The 26,001-nt window shown below is 38.5% G+C and overlaps 1 protein-coding gene across 4 annotated transcripts in view; it reads right to left on the reverse strand.

Moving 5' to 3' along the window:
- Positions 1 to 26,001, reverse strand: part of RBMS1 (RNA binding motif single stranded interacting protein 1) — a 138,397-nt gene that overhangs the window by 32,163 nt on the left and 80,233 nt on the right. For all 4 annotated transcript variants that reach the window (XM_052675495.1, XM_052675497.1, XM_052675494.1 and 1 more), the window contains exons 3-4: positions 2,984 to 3,042; positions 23 to 114 (exon numbers count right to left, since the gene is read on the reverse strand). In XM_052675495.1, the coding sequence (XP_052531455.1) occupies positions 23 to 114; positions 2,984 to 3,042 (151 nt within the window). The remainder of the gene's footprint in view (positions 1 to 22; positions 115 to 2,983; positions 3,043 to 26,001) is intronic.

Raw genomic sequence — 26,001 nt, forward strand, 5'->3', positions numbered from 1 at the left:
TTAACCATTTAATTTAACTCACCTTTGCCATTTGTGCCTGGACTCCACTAGCTTTTAGAGCAGAAACTGCCTTCTGAGCAGCTGCTGGGCTGTCGAAGTCAACAAAGCCATAACCTGAAATGTAAAAAACTCCAGTTTCTCTTCAGATTGCATATTTCATCAACAAGGTAGTAATCAGCTTTTAATCAAAGACTTCATATGCTATGAGCATGGTTATGAGCATGGTTATTTAACACAATTTCTTTGTTGGTTCTTCATGTAGTTCCCAGAAAAAAAAACAAAAACTCTACCCAAGTCTTTCCATCTTGTGATGATGGAGACCTACTGTAGTGGAATAAATCAATTTCCATGCTCACTAACTATCAGGATTTTATCCAAATCTCAGAAATAGTATGGTGCTTTGTTTTGAGTTATCTGGTACATAACCAAGAAGAGCAAATGTGACATCATAAATTCATTTCATAGAGTTCACCAAGGAAAGCATAATCTGTTAATTTTTCTGAACTACATTCTTGGTCTGGTTTGAATAAGTGACCAATAAGCCTGCAGGCTCCAGCTCATTTACTCAGAACTGGGAGAATAGGTTAGTTTAATAGATGCATATCTACTGCACCATAATCCAGTTACTTCACTGTAAGTACATAAAGGACAGTTAAATTAGAAAGTGAGTGAAAACCCACCTTCAGTGAAATCAAATGATTTTTTCCTATCATTACTGAAACTAGAATGTAAGTAAAATAATTTTTCTATGTCACATGATGGAATATTTCAGTTTTAATGTAAAACTGAAGTTAATTGTAACAATTTCCATACACACATATATATATGCAACTTTTTTTTTTTTATTATTCTGAACAACAATATACAGTTAATAGATTCCAATGTATTTGGACAGCAACACGCCTTGGTGACTACAGACTGGGGTTTTTAATCCCCAAAAGATTATTGGAGTTTGGAGGTTGCTTCCCTTATTGCAAGCCTCATTCTATATTTTTCAGCTCCCCCTCCTTCCCACCATTAAACCATACTAAAAAATCCCTCTCCAATGTCTAAACAGGGATAAAAACAAAAACCAAAAAACTGTAGAGGAGTAGAAAATTCAATCATTTCTTCAGATGGTAACAGTATCCTCTTACAATATGTCTATACTGAGGACAAAAAGGTTGTGCAAAGATATTACTGAGCCAGCTTTAAAGGCCTTAACTTGGGAAAAAAACAACTAGAGCAGCCTTGTACATCACAGCAAGCTTATATAACCTGCCAAGAAACTGAAGAAAGCAGCATATTGTTCTGTGTAACATGTGGTGTTGGGGACTGTTAAATTTTGACATGAAACAGAGTGAATTAGCTCATATCAAGTTTTGGTCTGCCAAAGCAGGACTAGTTTTCCATACCCACACTAGCATAGGTTATCTCTACCACCACAATGCAGGGTGCAATATAGATGGAGTTACATACTGATACCAAGCTTGCCATCAGAGCTGGCTTTGCCATCTTTTCGATGATACGTAAGCTCAATCGCTCATTGCAGTTAGTTAGTTGAAGTTAGTTTAAATGCCATGGTATGCTTTTTTGGCAAGAGCCAGAGATTCTGTCAATCTCTTGATTACATTCCAGTTACATCTCTGCATTCTGTCTACTCATATTCCCACTGCAACTCTGAATGCTTGGAGGGAGCTTCCCCATAGCTTCAACTTGCCGTACACTGTTACAGTAGACATTAGTTACTGCTTCACACTGGTGAGAGTTCAAATCTGTATTGGAAAAGTCAGCTAAAACATCTTAAAATATTAACGTGAGAATTTCTGTGTTTAAATCTTTGAAGAGACAGGATCAGAAGCAGTATTGCTGGCAGAACTCCTGAAGTCTTCAGGAGCAGGGGGAATGGGCAGACCGAAATCAGTTAGCTGCTGTCATCAGTATTAATGGACAGAAATAACTGAAAAGGGCAATTACTATTTCCTAGTCACAATGTGCATGGATGACATCTACATGTAAACTGAGGAAAAAAATTTAGAAATTTTGGTTTCTGCACTGTCAGTCCATCATTAACAGCTTAAGATGGAGACCCAGGTAGCTATGCACAGGAGCTGCACCACTGCACTGTTTCCAATTCTTCCACAAAAAACAAGACTTGATTAACAATAAATTCTTGTCTCCTACCTCTATCTATCAGCTTTATGCTCTTTCATGAGCTTTACACTCACTAACATTGCTAAATGATCTGACTCAATTCTTTAATTTGTTTAGAAATTATACTCTTAACTGTAACAAAAAAAAAAAAAAAAAAAAAAGTCTACAATCTGATATTTCAGTGTCTGCTGCCACACCTCTCACCATGCACACCGCTGGGATATGAGATTACATGTCACTATAATTGCAGTGAGTGCTGCAGATCACTGAATGGACATATCCAACTTATCTGAAGGAGGTTTTGTATTTTTTCCAGCTGCAATTACTTAGGTGAAAATGAACCCCCTCTTTGCTCCCAACACACTGACTAGCATATAGCTAAACATAATTACACTACTGGAACGTGTAATTAACTGCTGCTTTAAACTGTTCAGATTAGTGGAGCTGATTTCCACAATATACATTTTTTTCAGACGCTTAGTACGATCGAATGATCTGCTGCAAGCTTCCCTGCTTTCTCCAGGCCAGAGGAGAAAAGCTGCTTTTAACTCCATTTTAGTGTTTCAAACAGAGGCCGACTGGCAGCCAGCAGTGTGCGTGTCCGCTTCACCCAGGGCTGGCTGCACCACTGACACAGGCAGACTGCCAGCTCCGTTGGAAACAAATGTACTGAGTATGCTGACCATGGGCAACAATAAGCCTGCTTTATGAGCATCACTAAAGAAAAGAAATCAAAAGCACTTAAAATACAGCATTGGTTTATTTTATGAAATCAAACTGCTAGTCAATTATTAAATAGTCAATTTTATAAAATCAATTATCCAGGTGAATGTAAAAAAAGCAAACATACCTTTGCACTTGTTCGTTGTCTTATCCAAAATAGCCTTCGTGGATACAATTTTCCCATACCTAGAAAGTATTATAAATACGTAAAAAAACATGTAAGGAAGAAAAAAAACCATTCTATTACAGCAAACCTCCCATTCAAATTGTTTTATTATGTTTACCTTCAGTAAGTTGCAATAGTATATAAACTGTATATTTATTTAATGAAAAGTCATATGTAGACAGAAGCAACAAAAACGATCAACTATTTCAAGTGTGATCATGCTCTCTTCTCACAGAATCACAGAATACATTGGTTTGGAAGGGACCTTAAAAATCACGCAGTCCCAACCCCCTGCCATGAACTGGTTGCCACCCACCAAACTGGGCTGCTCAGGGCCCCATCCAACCTGGCCTTGAGCACCTTCAGAGATGGGCAACTTCCCTGAGTTCCCAGTAGCACACGAGAATCATAAAACAAGTGAAAGAAAAAGTGCTTTAAACAAAACATACTATTCTGGTAAAATCCTGGTAGGCACAAGGAACCATATTTTAGGGATAAGCGGGATAAGCTCACTCAGTCAGTATAAGTACCAAATAAAGCAGACAAGAAATGACCTCGTCAGCGCTAGTCTTGATAATAAGGTTCAAAAAAAAAATAATATATATATATATATTATATATTGAATATTTATTTATTTTAATTGCTGATTCAAACCCAAACCAATGAAACCTCTCTTCCAGAAAACTGATATGTATGAATAAGATTTCTAAAAGCTGATCAGCAGAGCTGATAAAGAATTTTCTGTATGTTTAAAATGGAAAATTGAAATGTTAACAATTTTAACTAAAAGCAAAACATCCATCAGGAAAGTTTCAAATTTCTTTTTGTAAAGAAAAAGATATTCATTGCCTGTTTGCATCTTTTCAATAGCTTGGTAGCCCAGGCAGCAATCTTCTATGCAGCCCAAAGGTGAGCATCAAGAGAACTAAGACAAAACTAAATAAAAAGACAGACAGAAATCTCAGCTATGGGAATGACTGCTGCACCCTGCAAAGTTTGCCACTAATAGCTCTTTTGACTCTGACTTTGAGCTGAACTTGTTGCATTTGGTGAAAACTTGCAACTTGCATTGGAAATCATATCCCATTTTTTATTAAAAAGTAAAAAAAGTAAAAAAGCAGCTCAGAGACACTCATTACAGAGCAAAGCAGCATCTGAATCAGAAACTGAGCAGAGATTCCCAAGTTCCTTACCACAAGCTCCTCTGTTTGTTTTGAACTACATTTGATGCGATCTGCTTAGTATATAAGAGAGGAACAATGAAACATGACTTTATTTTCACATGAGCAAACACAAGGTAACATTACATCAGTAGGTATACCTGTGCATTGCGTGCCAAGAGGTTCTCTGTCACTGTACAAGAACCAAAAATGAACTGATAAGTATTAGAAACGTTATCAGCAGAAGAAAGTGGAATTTGGGGAAGAATGAAGTTTCGCCAGCTCACTTGCTAAATATAAATCCATCAGAGTGGCAGTTACTGAATAGCGCTTCCAAAAGACATTATTTCAACAGATGACTGACTGAATTTCTGCAGAAGCTGTATTAGTCTTAAAGGTTCTTCAAAATATGCAAGAAGTCCAATAAATAAAATTATGCTTAGATACATAAGAGTGTTCAAATAGCTGCTTACTTGCAAAGTTAGTTATTTAAGGGGGAAGCCTATCTACAAAGTGCTTCCCTCCTAAAGAACAGTTAAGTATATTCTTCAGTCTTCACGATGAGTTTCAGCCAATGAGTCATCGTATGACTTCTTTTGGCTGCAGTGGAGTAAATCAGTAGCACTATCTACTAGACATTAGTGTCCTTATTGTATTTGGAACTGTGAACATCTACACTGACAGAAAAAGAACTATCCATCTATAGCCTAAAAATGTACAAGAGTCTATGAAAAACTATATATGCTTAAATATATCTGGAAGATGTAGTAAAGCAACAGAAATGTTGCCTAATAACTGTAGCACATATTTCCTTATTAGTAGTCATTCTATATGAGAGGTTTATACCCTGTGAGTTCAAATTTCTGAACTTTTCCTGTGAGCACAGAGTAGATGTATGCGTTGTAAACACAAGAGAGGCTTGTGTTTACAAACACAGAAAGAGAGATCTTCAAGATCTGCTAAATTCTTGCACCTCAGCACTAGATCTGAAGCTAGCATTCTCCATATCCTACCAGCTTTCCCACTGTCTTAATGCAAAAGTTACAAAACCTTTGAGGAAAACATACATGCAAACAACTAACAAAATAAGGGTCATCTCTGCTAATGTTTCAGGTCTTGAAAGCATAGAAAGTGATAGTGAAGAATACACTATTGAGTATCTGTATAAATAAAACAGCTGTAGTCCTCTACCAATTTGGTGACTGAGAGGAATCAGGGACTGGCTTTGGACAGCGCTGGCCCAGATACTGATGCCAACAGCACCTAAATACGTCTGCATGTCTGTTCCTTAAACCCATCCCAGCCTTCCAACGTACAAGACCACTGGCAATCTAATTCACTGTCCCGGGTAACACAGCTCTTGCAGAGAACCAGCTGCCATGGAAGGCAGCCAAGAAAAGTCAGCAGTGCGAGTCTGGGAATGCACCAGAGAAACAATGTAACAGTGGCACGCATCACCAGGGTTTTTCCTGTGATGTTCCCAGTAAACACTCCTTCCAGGCGATAGCTCTCCACTCCTCATGAAGCACAGAAACGCAGTTTGCTCCACCTGAGCTTAACCTGAGGAGAACACTTTCCTTGCTTCCAACATGTGGTCTGATAACGGGAAATTACTCTTTACAGTTCCTCGTAATTGCTTCCTTCAAATGATGACTATCATGAACATCTACTTCCTTCCTCCTAAATTCTGAAATCCTAATATTATTGCTAATATAGGTTCCTGCATTCACTTATTTGCTAGCGCAACTGCAATTCAGATCTATCAGAAATCAGTGATCTACAGAACGCATTAAAATCATGCTCCAAACTAATGTTAGAGGACTTGCCACTCCCCTCAGAGCTTGAGCACATCTCCACTGGTGCTGCTGCCCTGCTACTCCAGAGCCCTCCTGCATGCTTGATGAGAATTGTTGCTGAAAGCAGGGCAACAAACCAACAACAGCAACAAAGTTTTGAAGATAGAAAGATGTCTTCAGCTTTGCATCTCTTTTCTCATTTTCTTAAGTACTGCACTTGTACTAGCATCAATTAATGTATTAAGGACAATAGGACACAGGTAAAACTCAGGCAAATAATTGACAGGGTGAATTGATTATGAGACTAAAGGGGCTACGTTCAATAACAAGCTGTATACTGATGTAATAGCTATCTATTGTACAGAAGATCATGACAAATGTATATTTGGATACCAAGGACAGATTTGTCTGAAAGCCAAATTAGGGAGATATGCAGTATTGCTACTTCACAGGACAATGTCCACCTCTGCTTATCACAAACTCTGCACAGAAATGAAAGGATAAGTCCACCAGCCCATATGCCGCAACGTTTACTGCTAAGCAATGTGAACCTCAAAATATGGCAACACACCTTTGACTTAGATACTTCTAAAGTGGAAAGCTTGAAGCAAAAAATCTATAGGTACTTTAAAAAAATTGCATTGTTCAGTAATATGATCAAAGGCAGTACACAAGTAACAAGATCTATTACATATAGCTAGGAACACTTTTATGTCTACTTAAAACATCTCGGAAGTATAATTTTGGCAACCTCAATGATGGAGGATAAAAGAAAAGGGTCTTTAAAACACTGTACACCAATCAAACTGAATGAGTGTTTATTCTTCTCCATTTGTACATTTGCTAGCACAATGAATGCACTTGTGACATGAGGGCAAAAAGGTGCCATGAGGAGCATGGCAAGAAATGGGAACAAAGCAGCTCGAAGGCTCTGCCACAAGTGCTACTTCGAGTGTTGAAAGAACTTATCTGTGTGTGCATTAGGGGAGGTACAGTAAGAACAGGCTTTGAAAAGCTAGACAGGGATTGTCTGGAATTGTTTAAACCTTTGTCTACAGCTTAACACACCTCATTCCATCAAGCTCACTATTTCCTTTTACAGTATTTTCCAACTGTGAAGGTTTTTCTACCACCTGGCTTTGACTCGGACCCTAACACACCAAAAGAATCCCTGCTCATCTGGAAAGCCCTTGCCATTTAGAGCTGCTTAACTCCTCCAACCCGTGATGAAGACAGGCTATGCCATCTCTTTCTTTGTAGAAGCCCAGTCCTGGTGTAGAAAGAGCATTCCTAGAGACACTGCTGTTCTCCCCTGTGTTACTACAGCACTGTCAGAAGGCCTCCACAATGCAGAAACAATGCTGCAACGCTTTTGTATTTATTTTAAATTGTATTTTAGAACTTAGCACCTTACCAGTGCCCTTTGCAGAATGCTTTCTTTTTAAGAGTCAGAATCAGATGGTAAACCCAGGCACATATTTCATAACACACAAGTGGTTCTGAGTACATGAACTCACTATGAAGCAGAATTGTGAAATTCTGGCTCAGCACAAAGATTTTGGTGAGCAGCCAGTGTCCTCGCCAGGTGACCCAAAGACACGAGAGAGCCAGCAGGGCCACACGGTAAGGCAGATCAGTTAATGCTAAAATACACTGCAGATGCTGTATGCATCTGCATCAAAATAAACCTTACTTTAGCAATGAAAACAAAAAAAAAACAGGTAAAGCAAATGGGAGAAATACTTGTAAAGAAATTGCTGGATACTAATTGTAATACAAAAAGATGCATACACTCAAAATGTAATTTTTTCTTGGAATGAATACTACCCTTCTGTATGATCCCAAATACATACAAGTAACAAATACTCATTTCTCCAAATCAGTCAACTTTAAGCAAGCAACTTCACCTTCTCAAACTCAGAGTATCCTATTTTTAAAAACTTAAAAACAAAAACAATTTACATATAACTAAGGACCTTCATAGCCAAGTCTGTATCATGTTCTGTACTATTACTTGTAGTATATGTGTAAGACCAGCCAGTTCATTTTCACTGAGATCTAGAGAACAGAAAACTAAGCAGTCTATGAGGAAGCCTCACCTATGTTGCAGTTCTCAGCCTCTCTGCTCCAGGTGGTATCAAGAAAACAAATTCCCCATAACTGACAAAAGAGTCACGGAGTTGCTAGCAAGAGCTAACTTGGTGCAGCTGGCTCCCATACCTCACTCTCTTCCAATGTTCAGAGCATTTCCAGGCCAACATAACAGCCATGGGAACATAATCAGCCCCAGCAATCTTTCCTCCTGGATCCAAAAAACATACTCAGAGCAGTCTGAAAGCACAAAAGGTTATATCTGGCTCCCATACCTCCATTTCTGTTGCACCTTAGAAAAAGTGGTGTATCAAAACTCATGCTCTTCCTTCTCTTTATGCTTAGAAGACAAGCACTTTTGGTTGGTTGTTTCTTTTTGTTTGTTTTTCCATACAAAATCTTCTATTTTCCCATAAAGAGAATTCCAGAAAAGCAATGTGTAAACAATAGTCTTTGAGACAGTCTACTACAATCCTGCTATTTAATTATGGGTAAATGTTCTATTATTAAAAGTTGATAAAGAAACTTATTCCATTCAGAAGAACACAGAGTTTGTAGAACAGAACAACAGGCTGAACAAACTATAGCCATATGGTTTTCATTTTAAAATTCTTCACCACATTTATGCCCTAGTGTAGAAGGAGAGATCAGAGGAACGTTTTGTTCATGTTTTGTTTTCTGCTGCTAGAAGACACGTTGCTCTACGACAAACTCTTTGGAACCACTTGCTGTATGGCCATCCCAGACCTAAATATTTGCTCACCAGATTATAATGAGTACCTACTACTGAAAGTTAGTCAGCCATTTTTAGTGTATAATTTAACATTACAGAAAAACTACATTTATACTTCTCTTATTTTCATTTGCACAGTTAATAGGTATGAATGATGTAGCTTAGTACAAGTTATCCTTCAAAATTATTCTAGATTTGCCTAATTTGTCTCATTCATAAAGAACTCCTATAGCAGCTTCAAATATTGAAGCGCTGGGTTAATCAACTCAGCTATACGTGCCCTGGTTCAGGCATCAGACCATAAATCTCATTATGCACAAAACAGGAAATTCTAAACTAAACTAAAAGAAAGCTAAAGCTTTGCTTTGGTGATATTTCTACTGAATGGTCAATGCGGTTTTGACAATGATAATTCCTTTCTTTCTTATTACTTATCCCTTTGACTCTCCTGTACTTCAGAGAGAAAGCTGGCAAGTTCAAAATATACAAGTAGCTGTAACTGCTGTTTTGATTGTTTTACTCAGGAAATAAATAATAGCTAACCAAACAGATTAGAGTTCATTATGATAGAAACCAACTACTGTTCTGTTCCACTTTGAAAACTTCTAAAATAACAGTTTGTCCACTCATGAAAAATACATAAATATATACACATATACACATATATATATATATATTTAAAACAAGTTAGGATCTATGTTTTAAAAACAAAACACAAATATTTGGCTTTTCAAGAGTCTTATATACGCAGCTGTTAAAATTTTTAATTTTAACATTAAATTTAATGTTAAATTTAATGTTTAAATTTATTATTATATATATATAATATATATATATATATAAAATTATTATTATAAATTTAAATCTTATTAATATGACTTTTAATATAAGACTTTTCAAGAGTCTTATATAAGTAGCTGTAAATTCTTCGCAGGGTCAAGAAAACTTGAAGCATGCACCTTCATCATTACTGATGAGGTTACCAACATCAGCACAGTCTAGACCAGTATTACTTGGGTATAAACAATCTTTTCTTCAGACTCAGTACATTACAATTCCAGATTTCACTATGTAAATAAAAGTGGCAAAATCAGATGCAAAATCAGATATGCTATCAACCCTTGCAGATATCCGTCCTTATAAAAGCAGATGCTTAGCATAAAGGACACGTACAATTCTTATCAGAGTGGTATGAACAGATGCCTTCTTAGTTTCTTGGACAATATTCACTGTAACATAAAAAGTAGGAAGATAAAAAGTAGTATTTTATGAATAGGTTTTATAGTGTTCTGGCTCTACACAAGTGTATCTATTTCTTATATTGAAAAGGAACCAGGATTTCAAAACTGTAAGGAATAGAAAAGTGAGACACACAGGAAGAAGGTTTTTGAGATTATTTTTCAGCTACCCATTTTGTTTTCTTAAAAGTAGTTATTTTGTGATTTAGCAGAGTATGATCTGTGAGGATAGGAAATAAATGCTTTTAGAATCAGGAAATGTTTGCTTCCTCTTGTTCTATAGAGATGTGAATAATCTCCATCCATTGCATAAAAACTGAATAAAAGTCAAGGAAAAGAAGGGTGCCATTAGTATCCTACAGCTATTCTTATTCTATTTTGCAAAGGTTTTTCAATTAGCATGTTCTTTCTTGCAAAATTTACTGATGATCTTAAAAGTATGAAGCACTGTACAATGCATACAATGCGCTTTTTTGCATTACAATGTGCAATGGAGGAAAATTGCTTTTATAGTGCCTCCACACATTTTAAACATTTAAGACTTATTACAGTTGACACTAAAGCAGCATTCCCAGTGCCTGTGGCAAAACAACAGATTTCCAACAACTCCCTGAAGAGATTTTTTCTCCATCAATCTTAAATCATAAAAAAAAAAAAAAAAAAAAAAAAAAAAAAAAAAAAAAGTCTAACACCAGGTTTACTTGTTTGGGTTTTTTTCTTCGTTATGTTAAGGATTTTGCAATATATAGAAATGGATTTGATGGCTTTGCTCAGCAAGTTGAGCATATGAGTCACCAGTGTGCCCAGGCAGGCAAGAAGGCCAAGAGCACCATGGGGTGCATCAAGCATGGCATTGCCACCAACCAAGGGAAGGAGTGTCCCTCTCTATACTGCACTGGTGTGGTCACAGCTCACCTGTGAGCTGTTCAGGCATCACAGCACAGAAAGGACATAAAAGCTATTGGAGAGTGGCACTGAGCTCTGCTCTCTGTGACAGCGACAGGGCCTGAGGGAACAGCATGGAGCTGTCAGAAGAGAGGCAGCTGGGGATAAGGGAGAGGCTTCATGCCCCACAGAGCAGTGGGCATTAGAGTAGCTCTCCAGGGCAGTGGTCACAGCCCCAAGCTGCTGGAGTTCAAGAAGCATTTGAACAGCAGTCTCAGACATATGGTCTAACTTTTGGGTGGTCCTGTGTGGAGCCAGGAGTTGGACTCAGCAATACTTACAGATTCCTTCCAACTCCAGTTATTACATGATTCTATGAACGGCAGTTATTCTTTTGTACTGTGATGTCAAGATCATATTAAAAAACATCCATGAAACCTCCCCCTGAAATAGCTTTTAGAGTTATAACCCCTTGCAACTCCATCAGGTATTCCTCTCCATCAGGTCTTGAGAAGAATTCAACTGATGGCACTGTGTGAAAAGAACATAAGAACAGGAGAATGGAAATAATGAGAGACCAAAAATCCTAAGTATAAAATCTTTACAGTAGCGTGGTGGATGGTGAAGGTTTTTTTTTGTTAATTTCAAAATTAAAAATAAATGTATTTTCGAATGAAATGTAAATTAATTAAATGCAAATTTCAGAAACTAAAAACAAGCATGGCAAATTCTGAAGGATTTACAAGCATCTGTTGCCTTAGTCATTTCACTAAAGATGTGAATACAGATATTTAGCAAAACTGTGATTAATAATCACCCACACTTTGGGGTGAGATTTACCAAGCTCTATCTTTATCAGCCTATCTTTGCTCAGCTGCAACATGATTTTGACTACTAAATACATGGTATTTTCACTGAAGTTAGCAACACCCTGACTTCCCTGCCTTCACAGCATTATGCCATTATTAGCCAGCATTTAGAAGAGGTCACTCATGCTAATCCCTTTTGAAAATTACACTCTTCAATTTTCATATAACCATAAAGTGAACCAAATACTAGATACTTGTGATGTTCAACACAAGGATAGCAGCAAACTGTTCAACTTAATTTAGTCACTTCATCTTTAATTTCCACTTAAGATTTCATAGGCTAGTGAGATCACAACGCTCAACTCAATGGCAGGGAGAAACTGCATGAGTCTTACGAAAGCCAGGATACCGAGAGGCCAGTCCCAAATTTGCTGATCTATACACATCTGTTTGAACTGTAATCAAAAAGCGCTTGTACTAGCAACACCAAAAGAAGGAAGAGGTTACATGCTGCGAAGAAAAATGAAATTTCAAGCAAGGAACTTAGACAACTGATCCCACTCGGTGTTTCTTACAGATGCTGTCCCTGCAGTAACCCAGCCTGACTTCTGACAAGCTGATGTGATTTACTGTAATCTCTGAGCCATCTGCTAGGCTGTCTATCAGCTCAGTAGCCTTGTTACTCCACAGTTTATAGGTTAAGCAGGATAAACAACCTATCAGAAACACAAACGAATTTGCCTCTTTGACACACTTTGAAGTGCAAATATTGTCTAAGTAACCATAGCATTCTTCCTCTTAAACAGAAGAGGGAAAAAAAAATAAATCACAGCAATGCGTTAATCAAAGCACCTGTTATTTAAGAAGAGGAAATTATGTTTATCATCATCTTTACAGTTCGTGAAATCGACATTTAGCAGTAAATACTTTCTACCTTCTTTTTGCCACCACACTTAGGAGTTTTTCCATTTACCTATGGTAGGACTGATGTGAGAAATATTTTGAAATGCGTGTACTTCACAGACTCACGTTCAGCTTTCAAACATCTTTTTGCATAGATGGATGACACTAAAAACATTACTTCCTGCCAGCATGCTACTGAGCTTAAAGATCAAATTAGTGTAAGACAACTACAGCCATTTGTTTTTGTAAAAATAAAATATGGGGCATTGTTCCCCAAAGAACATATTTTACAGTTGGATAGAACATGAAATGATGTGTGTAAATTATTATTAGATCGAATGGCTAAGAAACTAATGCTACACTACTTCTACCACAGTACGTTGTGACGGATACAAAGTACTCTTACAGTGAAATTATGATAGAATGCTTCAGCATAAAACATGAAGTAGGATTTTTAATACAAAAATGGTTTGTTCGGTTGTTCATCAGACTATCACAAACAAGTCACAGAATTATCAGAAACTAATTAACCCACGAAGACATTCATGCAATAAAATGATTGGTAGACAGTACATCAGCACAAAAAAACAAGATGTCTGCCTCTTGCATCCTGCTTTGCAAAGCAGCCTGCACTTCCCAGTCCAGTCTGCACCATTCAGTCACCAGTTCAGCAAAGCAAAGTTTGGAGAATCCTCTAAATAAATACATAAATAAAGACTTTGGAATTCTCAGTTAAACCACTTTTCAGCACCACACAGTTATTCTTAGTGAAATAAAACACAGAATAATTTTCTAGGGCAGTTTGCAGCACTTTGCCTCTAAATCAGCTGACAAGGGAAGGGCTCACAGCTTCTTACAGCTATAAGATACAACAAAGCTGTGCCATTTTAAGAAAGCAAATATTGGTGTCCTATCTTAACACTACAGAACAGACACAAGTATGTCTGCATAAACAGCAAAATACAGAAAAAATCCCATATTTTAAACAGATCTCCATCAAAAGCTGAAAAAAAAAAATATTTGAAAATAAATTACCATGGCTTATGTGGCTCACAGGAAGAATATAAAAAAACATTAGAAAGCATAAAGTTTCACACAGCCATGAGAGCATGAAAGATGTCAGGGGTTTTTGAAAACCATAATTCATTTGCAAGCAAAATAGTAAAGTTCTGAACAGGTTTAAATTACAAGTCCAGAATACTATCTCTACAGTGTGGCAATTCCTTTTATCCACCACCCACCTCCCTTTTTTTTTTTTTTTTTTTTTCTTTCTCATTACTGAAAAATGATCGCTAATCAAGACAATGATTTGGGAAGATGAGAAATTAAACTTCAGATAAATGCTAATGCGTATTTATGAGCCAAGCCCATGGCAGCTCTGCAGGCTTGCATGTATTGATTTACCACTGCTAGCTGCTTTAATCTGAAAGTAAGGCTGTATTTCTACACCCAGGCATAAATCTTGGCAAATTCCAGCCTCACCAATTTTGCAGAGCCTACACTAACAGCTTGAAAGAATAAAACTAAGAAGACATAAGAGAGCAGTTCTTGTTATTCGTAATTTATAACTCCTTTCTCTTGCTTGTGCTAAGTAGTACAGATCAGGTTTGGAGCACAAATTAGCCTATAGACTGTACACCTGTAGACTTTTTTTTTCCCCCCATCTTTTAATTCCTCTTTCCCTTCCACCTAAGCAAGCCAAACTCACTCATTCTCAGCATGTAATGCATTGTCCTTTATTTTGTTGGTTAGTTTTTTGTGTGTGTTCTTTTTTTCTAAGTATATTACTTTTTCACGTGGAAAGGAATGGCAAAGGGAAAATATAATTTATCATCATTTACCAATACTTTTTTCCCTTTAGTCAGAACAGTATCAATCAAAAGGTGTTATTCTGGCTACAATCCAAGGCAGTATTAGACTACCTGCTATCTAGGTAGACAGACAGGCACTTATTAATGCTACAAGCCTGTATATCTGCAGAAGATTACTCTTTAATTTATTCTTGCCTATTAGTATCACATCTAGGAAAGGTCTCTAAACAAATCTAATACCTTCCATGTAAATAAGCAATGCCCCAAAGAATATGTAGACCAAGACTTTAAAGCCATGCAACTGAGGACTGCCAAAGCACAAGGGCACAGTCAGCCACATTTCATTTCAATGCATTGACCAACTAATGAGCTCCAAACAACAAAAAACTTCCTCATGTATTATATAAAATATATATATATACACATATAAGTGTATACTATATGTATGTACACACACAATGCTTATTGTTGCATATATTGTTGTAGGGAAGATGCTTGGTCACTGGAATAATATCCATCATTAGTATTTTTTTTTTTTTTAATATGTTTTGTCTTTATAAGACGACATAAAAACAACAGCACAAACCAAGCTGCTGGATTAAAATACCTTTGAGACAAAGATATCTATTTGTGACTGAATCTTGCACTGATTTATCACCCAATCTTGGGAAGTGCTGGCTGCCCCTCTCCTTTCTGGAAGGCAGAAGAGGGAAAAAAACAAAACACTTCAATACGTTCAAGTAACTTCTAGGCCCACTGAAATGCATTTGAACAGTGATTCTTTTATGAAATACTTGTAATAACATCCTACTTTCAACAGCTATTCAATACTGGAATTAACACCTCATTATGAAGCAACTGTAAAATTAATATTAGAATCTGATCTCCTTTAATTTCTGGTAACTTTATGTCAATCATGCTAAAATGGCACTAAGTGGACAAATTATTCAAAATCTCTACTAGACCTTTCCAGAGGCCTTGCCCCCTAAACAGCACAGCATGTAGGTTTGATCCCTATTTGAATATGTTTCTCTACTCTCCATCCCAACTGTGCTGAATAGCAAATATCTCCATTTCAATGGGGAAAAAAGCTGGACTAAAGTAGCTTCCTCTAGGGTCAAAATGCTTCAGAAAGGCATTTAAGTGGCTGCACATTATTGAGCGGAAACATCAGCTCACATATTATTGATTATAGCTGCATGGCTCTGTTGAAAAGATGTCTGCAGTAGTATTAAGTGCTGAGATAGAGACACAAGAGTGTTATGTGTTAAAAAAAATTCTATCAGCCTATTGCCGAATTTGAAACACATGAGCAATCACAAGAAGTAACACAAAATCTAATGTGCAACCTTTGCAGCTGATGCATCAGGTCACATTCAATGACACTTCCTCAGTTTCATACTGCTTCAGATAGACAGTCTTTGGAATGTTGATTGAAGCAAGCAGGAGGCAGAACTTGATTTCTGCAGTTTTGCAAAGAAAATGTAATAGATACTTATCTGAAAATTTGCTTTTGGTAGCTTAAAAATACTATTTTCTTTAACAACACCATTAACCTGTTCTGATCCCATCACTGTAATAGCTAGCTAAGTACAACCGAAGTCTTCTAGAACAACCACACATTCAGCCCACTCTTATTTCCAAGCTGCAGGCAGACGTACAGACACAGTGCACTCTGCATTACAAGACAGTCATGTAAAATATGCCTGAGCTGGCTAAAACAAATTTGATCCCCCAGACTCTTGTCTCTAGTGATTTTTTTTTATTATTATTTTTTATTTAATGACTATGTCAGACAGCACCGTGGAAGGGTAAATCAAATGTCCCACTTCAGCCAGTATGCACTGGGGAGTTCTTGGATCAATGGGCTGGGTTTCACAGTGAGGAAGATAGAAAAGGGAAGTTAATACTTGCTGGGTAGAAAGAACTCAGCCCACGGGTAGCTGTGCATGGAGAACTACACTGGACTTAGACTGGGACCAACTGAACTTAGAGAAAACTGCTATCATGCAGCTAATTGCACCAACTGCAAGCTTAGATAGCAGAGTAAGACACAGATTCAGTATTGCTTAAAAGGAACAGGCAGGATAATTTCACAAACACAGAATACAAAAAAACACATTCTGATACAGAGCCAGGAAAAATCACCCAGCCAGTGCACTAGCATAAGCTAATGGACAAGCCCAAAGTCAGCATAACTCTGTATGATGCATATCATGACAACTTTCTAACACAGGACATCAAGGTAAGTTCATATAGCGTGGTCACAGTGCTTCTGGACTTGCCAACCCATACAGATCCTTTTTCTTTTATATTTTGAGAGAATGAGATGACCATTCCTTTGCCTGTAGGAGGAGAGCAAACGATCTTTTTCTTGGAAGTGATAAAGTGCTATACAAACATATAACCTCTACTTGAAGATGGATCTCGGTGTTTATACCTCAGATTCTAAAACAGCTCATTCACTAATTTCCTAATCAAATTATCTAAACAAGATGTTTAAATCAATCCAAACAGCAATCTTAAATTACTTTTGATGAAAATCTCTCAAAAGCAGGAAAATGTAGCAGACAGATCTCTTTCCCAGAAAGAACTGAGAACACTAAGAGGCAACGGCTGTATCCAGTGCCACAAATCCACCCATCAGTAAAGAGTTAAAGAGTATCTAGGTCAGTTTACAGCCTTTCCTGCACACACTGGGCTAGTTGCGTATCGGAAATGCTGTGTGGGAAGGCCAGGGAGATGAGCTCACAGACCCCGAGTGACTCAGCCAAGAGAAATTTAATGATACTTTGTTTCTCTTCAATTATCTTTGGGATTAAAAGAATCCACACCCTCAAGATGAAATCAAAGGAAGAAACAACAGATTCACACATCTTCGAGTCAACAGGGAGGTTTTTGGGAAGCAAATTAATTATTACTAGGAAAGGACCAAGACCCTGCCTGTAATATTGTACATGGTGTACATGGTGACATGTATGTCAGGGAACTGCCTGACAAAAAAAGCAGGGGAGCCAAACGCTGACCTCGGAGACAGAAAAGCAACTCGAGAGAAACAACCTCATGTTTCCTCATCCCCGCAGAAGCTCAGGAGTTCTGCGGGGTCTCAGGCACAAGCATGGGCAGAAGACAACCACAAGGTCTTGAGGAAGGCACAAGACCCAAACACAAATCCAGCTAAATCCCTGAGGAACAGTTAACATTCCAGCAAATTCTGTCACACTGAACAAAATGGAGGTCTGGAAAGGACACCAATGAACAGAAAAAACATTGCCCTCAGAAGTATCCCTTCTGGATTACAAGGCAAAATTACAACAATTCACTCTTTCCACTGCACTTGAAGATGCTCTCCTCCCCCTCCCTTCACTTAGGAAAGGACAAAGCAAGCATGCCAACTACTGTGAAAGGGAGAAAAATGCTACAACGCCCTCAGGGCACTGGGATGTCTTCTGTCACAGGGACTCGTTAATTTTCATCCAGAGAAATAGAACCTAATTTCTCTTTCTCCATAAAAAATAATAATAATAATAATAACAAAAATTAACTAAGTTTTCTGTGGTGAGATCTTATATATAAACAGACGTGCTTTTCTGGTATTTTTTCAAAGTACACCTCAGGTCAGCTTTAAAAAATTACGCATCTTGGTTATATTCTGTTATATATTCTGTTATTCTGATATATTCTGTTTCACTTCTAATACAATTACCTTATGGGATTAAAAAAAATAAACAAATTAACATTACTTTCAAAACTATATGGTACCCTTTAAAGTAGCATCTTGCTCAGGTTTCACCTGCAATCAGGGGTTCCAAATAGATTAAAGGGGGTTGGACCCCAATGAGTTCACATGGAGGACTCTGACTTGAAAATACAGGCATTATCACTTAATCGTTAAATTTTAAGTAGCATCTTCAATACAGAAGACCAAAAATCCATCAAAATGAAGCAGCAGTCCCATGTTCCATACTGATTTAGATCGATGGAGTTTGCTTCACATCTTTGCTTCAATACAAAATTTAGTGACTAAATGGAAACTTAAGAGGAAAAAACAAGGAAAAGAGGAAAAAAAAGAGGAAAAAAGAATTTTTCCATTCTATCAAAAAAAAAGAATCAGACTCAAAAAACTTCCTTACTCCACCTATCTACCCAAGAGTATCTTAATAATTTGGAACTGCAATCTACCAAAACCTACAAACTTTTTGCATCTTATCAATTCTACCCAGTTCAGTTGTCCAGAACACTAAGCTTGTGTCATTACGGCAATCTCAGCACAAGCGTTAGATGAGAAGGAGTTGGTCAGTGACAGATAGAGCTGACCCGTCTCCTGAGACAGCCAGTTTTCCAAAATATTTCATAATATTTGTAAAACCTTACAATTCAGAGCAAGTCTCCTACACTTCAAAGAGAATTGGGAAATATTTAACTGCATAAGCAATTAACGAAATGAGTGGAAAGGCCTTTATAATTTCTCATGAAACAAAGTAACATGCAATTCACTTGGGAAGAAACAGAAGGGGACAGATGACTGTGTATTTTTATAATGTCATAGCTCTGAATATTTGGAAGACGTTCAAAAAGAATTGATCCTCATTTGCATAGTAAAGAGTATGTTCCTGCTGTGTCCATGGTATGACGATAAATAGCTTTCAGTGGCAATCGTGGCTAATGGCCTTTTCTCTCATACTACATACCTCTGTACTGCAGCACGAAAGCCCTGTAAGCTGTGATTGTCACCTGGAAAAAGGAACATGGATGAACACATTCCCTCTAAGTATTTAAGATCTTCAAAATACAGCAAATAAACCTTTGGCAACAAATAAAAAACCCTTAATAACAAAGTTCACACAAAGCCTACTACCATTCTGCAACACAGCAAAACCAAGCATCAAGCATGGAGTGTTGAATATGAAATATCTGAGAAACAAAACACAGGTAATCTACAAACACTCATTTTCAGATCTACAAACAGCAACATGAAGAAGGAAACAGACAATGCTCTGTCAGTTCCTCAGGATACCACACCAAGCTGATGCTCAAACACCTGGCAGGGAAAGTCTCTTCTCTCCACCAAGTAGCCCCTCCATTGCACAGCTATGTTATTCAGGGGAGGCTCCTGCTCTAGGGTACTGCACAGCTACAGGTCGAAAGAAGATTGGAAAAAAAAGAACAAGCCAGAGAGCACAGAATTTATCTGGCACACTGCAATTGCATAGCTGAAAAGCTCAGCTTTCTGCTGTCAAACAAATACTAAGTCCAAGCTATGGAGTGTTAAGTGGTTTTAAATCCTAATGCTGGCAATAGGAGCTGTGGTCTCCTGCAGGTGCCTGGTGTTTTCTAGGATTTTGTCTTTGTGAGCACACTGCAGATAAACAGAAATTAAGCTCACCATTGTCTTGGAGGCATATGTGAGCTTTCTGTTCTCTGTGAGGTTCATTAATACAAAATGAAAGAAGCGAGAAACACCAATTCTTTGGAAATTTCATATACAAGCTAAATAAATAAACAAATAATAAATAAATTGAACCATGTACTGAAGTGCAACTTTCTGCTGGTTTCCAGACGCCAAAAGTTCTTAAGTTCCCATATCAGCATCATCCTCAAAGCCAGAAGTGTCTTGGCTCTTCGAAGGCTTAGGTCATTTTATTTCTGACATCTAGGGCTTGCAAATAAAATATTTCAGATTTCTTCAGTATTCATTCCTTTGTATGAAGCAAGACTTTATATATTCTGTGACCAGAACACTTATTTCACTACTGCATTCACTCCGGCACTACAGAAAAAAAATCCTTATTAACACTCCAGAACAACTTGATTATGTTCCGATGGACTTCCCAAATCTTGTTAGTGACTGCATCTGAAACAAAAAGTCACCTTGAGAACCATCTTCTCCTAGCCAGAAACAGTGACCCACTAGTTTGTCTTTTAAAGATAGTACGTGCAACTTCATAGCTGCACAGAACACAGAGAAAAACAAACAAAGAATTTTGCATTTTTTTTCCATGACAATAGTAGAAATTACAAATCACTATTTAAATTACTCAAGTAACGTAATTATTATCTTAAAAATCAAATCATTAAGAGAAATAAGGCACAATTTTTATCTTGGGGGTTTTATCTCAGGGCAGCAAAGCAACAGATTTCAAATTTCACCTCTTCTGAAAAAAAAAAAAAAAAAAAAAAAAAGATTTAAAGTGAGCGAGAGAAGAAATGGAAATTGAAGGCTATTACAGCAGTATGAATTTAAGCACAGTTCTCCTGAAATTGGTTCTGTTAATGATTAACTTGGCCCACATAGGTTATTTCAAGTGGAATATTTGTACTAGGAGCAGTGTCAAAACAAACCCGAAATCAAAGTCTTCTCTTTGTGTGTTCACATTGGTGCTTCTTCCTCCATTTCCATGCACCATAACATTATCAACATCCAAATTAAAAATTTGACTCTTTTCTGCGCATCTCCCTGCAAAGATTATATACCTAACTGATGAAATGTTAATTCTTCTCCCAACAGCCCTTCAAAAATTTTGTTTTCCAGTTTGTTTTGGGGAAGGCACTACTTAAACTGAACTGAGGCAGTAGACCTTTATTGGATGTAAAAACAAGGACAGAGTTTTGGAAGTTGTGGGAAAACAATTGAGGATCTGGGTCTGATGTTTTGGCATGTTTGTTCATCTTCATTGGTTTGTTTGTTTTCAGAGTAAACACCGATTTCCTCAGTTAAAAGTTTTGTTAGATGTAGCAGATCTGAACTGACTTGTTTACCTACATTCACTACTGATTCCATTCCATAGGTAAAATACAGATGTTTATTATCTGCATGTCATGCAATCTAAAAGTGTTACTTTTTTGAACCGTAAATGCAGCTTGGCACCAATGTGACGGGAAAATCAGTTGAAAGGTTACAAAAAAAAAAAAAAAGAGGCTGGTCTTAAAACGTGTCAGCCTCAGCCGGCTCATTTCTTCCTTTCAAGGAGTTAACATTACATAATTCAGAGCTCAGCAGAAAGAACCTTCAGCAAGCAGCCAGACTTCACAAGATTTCTAAGTTGTATGAAACTGCATGAGATATGAGACATCAGGAATGAGAACCAGTTTGCAAATACAGACTGTGCTTTCAGCTCGATGCTATTCCAAGGGAAAGGAAAGCTTCACGTCAGCATGCTGGAGCAGAACAAACCCAGGCTCTAGGCTGAGAGAGACTCCCGCCTCAGTCATTAGTGAGAGACGGTGTTTGCCATCCACCTGATGGGACCCACTAAAGAACACACTAGTGCTTGTTAACACTTCCAGTCATCCACTGAAATTAAGCACTCCCCCTCAGAAACATTCTTGAATTACTGGTTATTCTGATGAACAACTGGGGTGCTATCACCTACCATTTGAGACCGGCCCCAACCACAGTGGAGGGGGAACTGGGACTGGGACCCTGATCAAAGGCATTCCAGCAGCTGCCACAGTTTTTTTTCCTGCGGCTCTGTGATAGTGAACAAGGGTCTCATCTCTGTAGAACAAATACCTGCAGACTTGCAAATGCTTACACATTTTACAGGCCCTACACTACCAAATCAGCTTTTTGTTTCCCAGCTAGAGATCTTCCACGGTGGTAACTTCTGCAGATCTGTTTTCCTAGCGCTCCTTTTACAAGCAGCTGTGACTGAAGCATTCCTTCCCCTCCCCTCGCCCCCACTTCCTAGAGGAAATTCCATGGGATCACCTCCTCTCCAGCCCCACGCTGCAACCAAGCTCTCAGCTCCAGGGAGAGACGGGCTTGTGCAATCGCTGGGTCCCTGCCTGTGTAGCTCGAGGGCGGCTCTGTGCACTCGGAGCCACTCCTTGCATTTAGGAGGTGCAAAGGGGAACAGCTGCCTGCTGCTAAGCTACTGCCACTGCATGCAATGTTGCGTTAGAAAAAAATTCAATCGTTGCTTAAACTTCATGTTTGATCATAAAAAGTAAAGAGAAAATTAAAGCTATCACATTTCTTTGGAATTCAAGAGATCTCAAGAGATTTTCTGCATCCAGAAGGTAGGATTTCAAAAGATAACTGGTTTTTTTTCCCTCAATCTCTCTCAAATTAGATTACTTGTGATGATAATCTAGAATAAGGTATTACTGTTCTTAAAAAAAAAAAAAAAAAAAAAAAAAGCCCACCCTGGAACTCTTCAGAGAGGATTTCAGCACGAGTTTCATTTCATCATGAAAACAAAGCTGGCTGATTTTTATTTCCGTCTCATTAAAGGGCAAATTCAAGGAAAGACAGAAAGATTCTTTGCATCAAGTTGCTTTGTAATACTGTGACTGCTGAAGGCAATTACTGAAAAATAGAGGAAATCACAGTTCCCATCCACCATCACCTTTGCAGTCAGGCACAGCTCCCATGGCACAACACACCACTATCTCGCCCCTGGCTGTAGAAGTCAGGCCCTGACAGCACTGAGCTATGCAGCCTCTAGATCACAACCAGTGGGTGAAGGAGGCAAAACCAATGCTATTTCATCTCTGCAACAGGAAAAGGATACTCCCTTTTGACACCAACCTATTAAAAGCTCATCAGCTGAGTATCTGCACACACGTGGCAGATGGCAGCGTTACAGATGTCCTGCCCTGCTGAGGGCTGGGCAACGAATCTCTGCCATCCCCCACAATAGGATTGTTCCAAAGAGCAAATTAGTTGAAAAACTACAATTCAAGGAATCCTGCTGCAGACTGCACATACTGAGCAAAGCCCAAATCATGTCACAGTCCTTGAAGAAGGAATAAAGCAAATGACGATGCTTTTAGCGCACAGCTCAGAGCCAAACGTTTACAGATCATGTGCTGCTGAGTTGCTAAAGAATTCACCCCCTCCTACAACCAAAAGATATTCTGTAAATTAGATGTTATTTATTCAGAGATGCTTGCAATAATCCTACTTAAAACATTAAAGCATCCATACGGCTGTAAATGAACTCATTTGCAGGGGACTTCTTTTCCTTCAAAAAAAAGAAAAAGAAAGGACAGGCTCCTCCTCCAGTATAAGTGGTGCTAAAACTGATCTCTGAAAGAGCTGTATCAGGGACAGATGTATCACAATTATATGACATGAAATACTGTTTCACGTAACTATGAATGCAATAATTCACTGCATGTGACAGACAACACATGAAAGAAAAATGCAAGGGAAAAAAAAAAGAAATAAAAGAGAAAGGAACTAAGAGAAAATACTTTAAGAAATAGAAATTGAGAGGTTGGGTTTGAAGTCAGCTTCCCCTGCCCTGCACCACCTCTAAAGGAGTCATCATCATGTGCTACAGACCTCTGAGACTGTGAATGGAGCAGCAGCCATCTGCCAAGACCTCTCCCTTAAAGGAGTTAAGCACACAAGATGGTTGGATTGTTTCCTAAAGCCCAGACCTGTCTCATTTCTAATGAGACACCCTGAATAAAATTAGTAGATTTCTTGCTCTTAACTGACTGCAGTGATGACAGCTCCCAGCTACAGTAGATGTTGTGCTCCAGTTCACAACTTCTCAGCACTGAAAATTTTTGAAGGAAATGGGAAATGGCAGCACAGGGAGAGGTCACCATTACATGAGAAGCATGGAATGTGAAAATGTTAATACACTAATGGCTGTCACATGACTTGACAAAAAATATTTTATTAAGAAAAAGGAATTGAAGCAATTCTTAGATGCTCTTGCCCCCATACAGGGAGACATTGGAGTATGCATATTTTAAAAAAAGTTCCTATGCTGTGGAAACACTACTGGATAGCACACGCAACCCAAACGCTTCAGAAGAGCCATAAGCCTGCCATTTGTTTTATTTGTGCCTGTGTTCATTATGTTGAATATTTAGGAAAGAGTCCTTAAATACTCTCTCAGCTAGATACATGATTTTTCAAAGCACACAGAGCAAAGGCAGCCACCACGAGGATCTGGTTTTACATTCTGACTGCCTAGGCACAGACCAATGATCTGTCGTGGTAATTGTATCACTAACTTTGTTACCTTAAAGCAGCTGCTATCCTTACTGTAATCCTATTAAACATCTACATTATAATCATCCAGCAATAATTTAAGGGAGAAGGCCTGAGTGAAACTGTCCAGAGCAAAAACCAATTTCAAAACTATATATAGATGACAAACAGCCCAATAGAAGCAACAGAGAACAAACAAACTGCCTGGGAGGGAGCAGCCCAGAGGCTGGGCCAGCTCAATGATTTACACTGAACTGAACAGGTGGAACCTGGGCTGAAACTCAGAGCTTGAAATCTCACCCTTGGACTGGGGGCTGTCAGAAGGAGGAAGGCATGCTGCATCATCTCATGTAACCATACAAATGGCACAAAAGGAGGTCTCTGAAGACACGAAGCACTACAGAGATGTCATGCTGCAGGCTAATACGTAAATCATAAGGAAGAAAGTGGAAAGCCCCCATGGCTTTGGAACCACACAGCTTGGGCATAGACATCATACACAGCAAAGCACAGTGCTTGGAGTCTGGAAAGCACCTAGAAAACATGCCAGAGCCAGATACAGGTTCCTGAGTAGGTCTCCTAAGACCCAGTCACTGAAGTCCCTAATCACATAAGCAGTTCTCAATGACTTCAGTGAAGTTAACTAAATGATTTTTTTTTATAGAGATACAGATATTAAATAAGCTGCAAGAAGTGAATGAGTAGTCAATGAGTATGAATATACAAGTAAAGTCTAAATAATGAATTTATAATAAAAAAAAATTCAGACAGCAGCTGGCCAAGGTGCATCACGCAGGCACTGTCCACTGCCCCACACCAAGGAAGCACTGCTCCAGCAGCCCTGTGAAAGCAGTGGGGCAAGGCAGGACTCACTCAGCACAGACTGTCATTTGGGAAAAGAAACTGTACTGCAGAGTTGGGTGGGAGGGAGAGGGGAGCAGAGCAAGCAGCTGCTGAAACTGCTCTGCACCCACGGTCACTGCTAAGGTTGGGCAGCTTCCTATAGGCTTCCCCCGCAGGCTGCTACTCCCATCTCTCCTTCCTCTGCTCTCATCCTATTTAGCCAATCTTTCCCATGCAGCCTCCCACAGAGGAGATGCATCTGTGGGCCACTGAGCTGCTTGCTTGCTTTGCCTGTCCTCACGTTGCCAATGGTGAGCACCCACAGATGGGGTGACTCAGGCATTGTCCCCTTACAGTCAGGGCTGTTGTGACATTCCTGCTGCAAACACAACATCTATCTCATTCTGCTCCTGGCATGACTGCTATGAAGAAATTTGTTTTCTCCATGCAGAACAGGAGCAGCAGGCTTGAGGCCGAATGCACTATTCAGAAACATGGCAGCTTCATTGCCCACACAAAGTAGTAATGCTGCCTGGAGACAACTGTGCTCCCAGGTAAGCCTTTGCTGCAACATCAGAGCATGCTCTTCAAGCCTTGGAAAAGAGGAGAAAGCTTCACCTTACTGCACCAAAAAGAACCACATGGGTGAAAGTGGCTAGCAGGTAGGCAGCTTTGTTAACTGCAACTGTTACTGTGCAATAAACACTGCACAGCAGTGCTGCAATAGGAAAGCAGGCCCAATGCTTCTCTAATTT

Source organism: Tympanuchus pallidicinctus, unplaced genomic scaffold (assembly GCF_026119805.1).
Source record: "Tympanuchus pallidicinctus isolate F22 unplaced genomic scaffold, pur_lepc_1.0 scaffold15, whole genome shotgun sequence".
In the NCBI taxonomy this organism is placed as follows: domain Eukaryota; kingdom Metazoa; phylum Chordata; class Aves; order Galliformes; family Phasianidae; genus Tympanuchus; species Tympanuchus pallidicinctus.